The sequence below is a fragment of the Pecten maximus genome, chromosome 17 (genome assembly GCF_902652985.1).
Source record: "Pecten maximus chromosome 17, xPecMax1.1, whole genome shotgun sequence".
Taxonomy (NCBI): domain Eukaryota; kingdom Metazoa; phylum Mollusca; class Bivalvia; order Pectinida; family Pectinidae; genus Pecten; species Pecten maximus.
In genome coordinates this window covers 8261092-8266322 of record NC_047031.1, presented here as the reverse complement: position 1 = coordinate 8266322, position 5231 = coordinate 8261092, and the positions used below count along the sequence as shown (strand labels likewise).

The 5231-nt window shown below is 35.3% G+C and overlaps 1 protein-coding gene across 1 annotated transcript; it reads right to left on the bottom strand.

Moving 5' to 3' along the window:
• Window positions 1-383: 383 nt before the first annotated feature.
• LOC117315822 (beta-1,3-galactosyltransferase brn-like) lies at window positions 384-5010 on the bottom strand. Its single transcript, XM_033870223.1, has 2 exons — window positions 4813-5010; window positions 384-2967 (listed from the first exon to the last, which is right to left on the bottom strand). The coding sequence occupies exon 2, from the start codon at window positions 2496-2498 to the stop codon at window positions 1398-1400; it is 1101 nt and encodes a 366-aa protein (XP_033726114.1). The 5' UTR covers window positions 2499-2967; window positions 4813-5010; the 3' UTR covers window positions 384-1397.
• Window positions 5011-5231: the final 221 nt, after the last annotated feature.

The window sequence follows — 5231 nt, the reverse complement described above, 5'->3', positions numbered from 1 at the left end:
ATCACATCAAATTGAAACGAATTAAAGGATTTTATTTATCACACAACTATGATATATTTACAAACATTCTTGAAAACAACATTTTATCGGATTGATACAATGTATGGAATTTCACGATATTCTTACGTCAATTATCTCTTTGGTGACGTCACAATGCAAATGACGAAATAATGGCGTGTCAATTGTACAATGTATTTAAATTACACGTGCATTAATACATTGTATTTGAATTACACGTGCGTTAATATATTGTATTTCAATTACACGTGCGTTAATATATTGTATTTCAATTACACGTGCATTAATACATTGTATTTGAATTACACGTGCGTTAATATATTGTATTTCAATTACACGTGCGTTAATACATTGTAATACAATTTTGTCATGGGTGCTATGACAGTGAAAATAAATAAATCTGCTATAATATATAAATAATTAAATAAATTAAGATAATTAACACAAATTGATTAATTACGAAAACTCCACATGTATAATACACCACTTTTACTTTAATGAAGCTGACTTTTTCTCTTGAAATATTTTATCTTGAAAGAAAATATCATCAACAAGATTCAAGTAAAGAAATGATGACTGATGCTTATCAATGTAGCTAGCATCCGCCATATTACATGTAGGACTCACACAACTAAACATTTTAATTTATTTCATAATGCGTTTGATTTTCCCTAACTATCAACATAAGGTATATTATGAACTTTTGCACGGCTAAAATGAATAGTGCACGGTCACGTGCGAACTATTTAACGCCTGTGACCCTTCGGAATTCGGTCACGTGCGAACTAATGAACACCTGTGACGTTTCAGAATGTCGTCCTACACTTTCAAGCGTCCAAGTCACTCGGATGTCAGCACTGCCGACGACAGTCATGGTGACTTCTTGACCTACAGGAAAGTCGAGATTTCAGTGACTCTAAGTGTGTTTCTAGTGATAATGTAATAAAACAAGTATACCAGACTAGTTTACACGAGCTACTGGTAATGGACCCATGTTCTTTTGCGCAGACACCCATGATATATTTGCGTAATACATGTATATGTTATCACTGATGACAGTTGACTTGGGAATCCCCGCATTCGAAATTCCTGCCCTTTTTATCTGTGTTCCTTCCTCATTCAATTTTCAACAAGAGAGGATATATATATATATTAGATAATTTCTCTTTATTCTGATATAATGAAAGTACCCATTCCATATGTTTATTACTCTAAAATATCTTCGGTATGAAGGGGATTCGCAACTGACTGGCTGAATTAGTTGTGAGAGCCTTAAGCATGCACGTGATCATACATTTCTACAATGTCAAATACGTATTAAAAATATCTTAACACGATTACCCTGGCTATATTCTATACATATCCTAGTTATTTAATTATTATTGACTCGTTATTGTTTCCCAGCCTTCTTTAAAGTCTTTTGGCTTCTTATAGTCATTGAAAACAAAATACTGTTTCTGAGTCGCAATTTCCTTCTTATCCATCATAAACCGAATATCGTGCTGTGGAAGTATGTTTAGTTTCAGCGACACCAGCCCAAGATAACTGTCATCTACATGAAGAAATCGTACATAAGGAAATGCTATAGCAAATTTCCGCGCAATTTTCTGTGATACGACGAAAGCCCCGCCCCTGAGGTAGGGTGGCCAGTAGCGATGGGAATACACAGTCCTTGGGATCGCCCATCGACCCCTGCCCCCGCGGGTGACTGGGCCCTTATTGATACGATAACCACAGTACAGATCATCTAACTGGTCAGGTCTTATAGAACGTAGATATGACATGATATTGCGCATGTGCGGTAAATGATCGTCATCTATAAATAGAATCACGTTCGCCGTCGGACACTCATTCACTGCCCAATGGAAACCCATAATCGTTTTTAGCGTATTGTTGGAATAAGCGTCAATGAAATTCTCCATAATGATGTCATTGTATGCGTCATTTTCCATTGCGATCGTATCCCTTAACAAAGGGGAATAACCCAGCAGGAACGCTATTTTGACGTTTTCATCGAGCTCACTGCCCCATGTCTCTCGGATGGCATCTCGCATAAACATATTTCGAACACTTGATTTCACTAAAATTAGAAGTGTAAACGGTTCTGTTGTGTTGCTAAACTCACAGGCCGGTGGGTGGTACACATATCTATGTCTTATTCCGTTAATGGCACGGTGTGGAATGTCAATATCGCTCTCTATTTTATCCCTAACCGCCTTCTCCAAGTCAATGTCCAAAGGAAACCGGATGTCGGGGATGTGTAACTCTTCCTCCGTGGTGTTACTAAAAAAGGGAATCTCCGTTGTAGTTAGGGCAGGAATTGACATGTTCACGTTCAAATCTCGTTTATTTATTATAAACCGGATATCCTGCTGGATGTGGAAGGCAAGATACGTGGTGAGTAAAACAATGACCAAAGGTGCGTACCGATAACTTCTCCTCTGGAATAACTTAACAGCGAATATTCTCATGACATTCATGATGTCACGTGACGGGAGACGATGTTGGCAACTTTCAAAGATCTCAGCAAAACAACGAGGGCGTGTTAGAATGACGTGCCTTTAAAATATTCACTCCATTCAGCTAAAGTTGTGACTCGCAATAGTGAGTTACATTCGAGAACGAGTTACGGCACTTAGACTATTTTTTTCCATCTGGTATGGAGTCCCTATAGAAGAAAATAATACGTAAAGTTGTCTTCCTTGGATCTTTCACCTGAACAGCAAGAGTTACGTCCCTTAGTGCTTATGACTTCACAACAAGAGTTACGTCCCTTGGGCCTTATGGCTTTACAGCACGCGTTACGTCCCTTAGATCAGCATAATATGCACTTCATTAAAAGAAGTACGCCTCCTTAACTATGCTCATCAAATTACTTTGCAGGAATGGTCTCATTCAATTTAAAACAGCTCTCGGAATAGTTCAGAAACGTCCAAGCGGAGTTTTATTCTGAAAGTAAAAAAAAAAAAAAAAAAAAACGACATATAAATAACCTTTCACAAGCACCATATTACTAAATCTCGTATTGTATTGACTTTAGTGTAATGTTATATTTACAAGTGAAATGGCTCACTTTTTGGTTAATTATGGAAATAATAGCTCGCATCAAATCTAGTTTTAAACTAAAATAATGCGTCATATTGCGGCAGTTAATTTTGTGTCATTTTCATAACGATAATACATAATATGCACAAATTTATAGGAGAATTGAGGAATAATTGTTTATTTCGCATACAGGTATTCTGATTTTTTTATAATTTACGAGGAAGCATACCTGTATGTGTCACGTGGGCATTTGCAGTATATTTAAGAAATAATTAACGATGATTCGTGTATTATTGCAGGATATACAACGAGGACGAGGATATTTTGCAATTAAATTAATAACGAAGGCCGCAGGCCTGAGTTATTAATTAAAATTGCAAAATATCCGAGTCCGAGTTGTATATCCTGCAACAATACACGAGTCAAAGTTGATTATTTCTATTCTACCATGTACTGTTTAGTTCTGAAATCGACCTCTTTCTAATAGAAAAACAGCAAAGAAACCCCGGGAAACCTTGTGATTTATTTCTTGAGTATTGCATTATTTGTTGATGAAATATACAGGCAATACAGTACTACGATCAAGAGCATCTATCATATGGCATTGATTTTGAAAATTAAAAAAAAAAGGATAAAAAAAAAAAAAAATGTGGGGGCCTCAGTAGGATTCGAACTCGCGTCGTGATAAAAATATATTGAAAGACTAACCCATTAGCCCACTCGGCTATAGTAACCTTTTATGATACGGGTGAATATTAGATATTTAAAATTGTAACAGCCGTGACTCACGAGCGTGTATTATTGGCACGAGCGTGGGTTATTGGAAAATAATACATGGTTTTTAACCAATCAAAACTGGCGTTACATAGCAAACATGGTAGAATGATATTTATTGAACGTCGACTCGCATTCTCAAATACGACAATAGTGCGACTTCCCGATCGGACGGGAGATTCGCTTCTATCTATGTATTTGTTACATCCACCATTTAAATATATAACATTACGACAAACATTGATTTGATACCATAAAAGAAGTATACTATAATTATTGCATGGATTTCGCAAAAAAAAAAAAAAAAAAATGTTATGATGTGCGTAAACGAAAGAAGAGTTTCATCAAATGTAGAATATAATATATATTGTTTTCTTAATTTGGAAATTCTATTTATAAAATTCCTACTGGATAAAACGAGGTGGCATGCGGTCTAGCGCTACAATGTTTATTTCCGGCTTCACCTGTCAATCATGGCCTCGGGTGATCACTGGTTAGATTGATTGGTCTGAAGAATAACCGATAAATCTTATTTACCATTAATGTTTAGCCGCAGATATTGACATATTTCTGTATATATTGTATATTACAAGGAAAAATAAAAGAAAAAATTTCTTTTGAAATAATAGAAATACCATTAAGTACATTGGGGTGAGATTTTTATCGACTACATTTTCTTCATTTTTTTTCCACAAAGCAATAACAGAATTTCGGATAAGATTTTTACTGCAATGTATATCTTTACCCATCAGAAATTAATGTTTTGTCCAGTTTTTGCGTTACATTCATGTAGAAAAGACACACACAAATATTATCAAAATTATTTCATAAAAAACTTGTTAAGCTAATGTAAAAAACAAAGAAAAAATGAATTGTATTTATAATTTATCATTTGCTTACATTTCGAATGAAATATTATGCATGAAAAAAGAGAGGATGGATTCAATGACTTAAATGCTTAAAAAATGTACTTACCCAAAACTTTGTTAACGGCCAACACGTTTTGTTTCAAAATTCTATCAATTCATTATTTCCCAGCTGCGCGTCATTTTATAAGAAATAACCATTCCCGTCATAGAATTGATAAAACATACACACCAGCTTGTTTCGTTACGTACTCTGAACATATAATATGTAAATACTTCCGCGATGTGGGGATGGTGGTAGATATGTGACGTCATAGACCCCACGTGATGAGTGGACAGCGCGTCCAGGTATGGCTACCAGTGTCGTTGTCTTCGGGTGTTTTCGGGAAGTTACGGAAAACAACGAAGGTTCATGTAGTAGAAAAATGGCTGTTTTGACAAATACTGTCAAGCGAAAATTACATAAATAAATTTCATTAATCAATAAAACTGTAGGTGTGATGTTTATAAAAACGCTACTTGGCTTTT

Excerpts from the sequence above, each read along its gene's own strand:
- LOC117315822 (XM_033870223.1), bottom strand. The coding sequence starts at position 2,498 with ATGAATGTCATGAGAATATTCGCTGTTAAGTTATTCCAGAGGAGAAGT.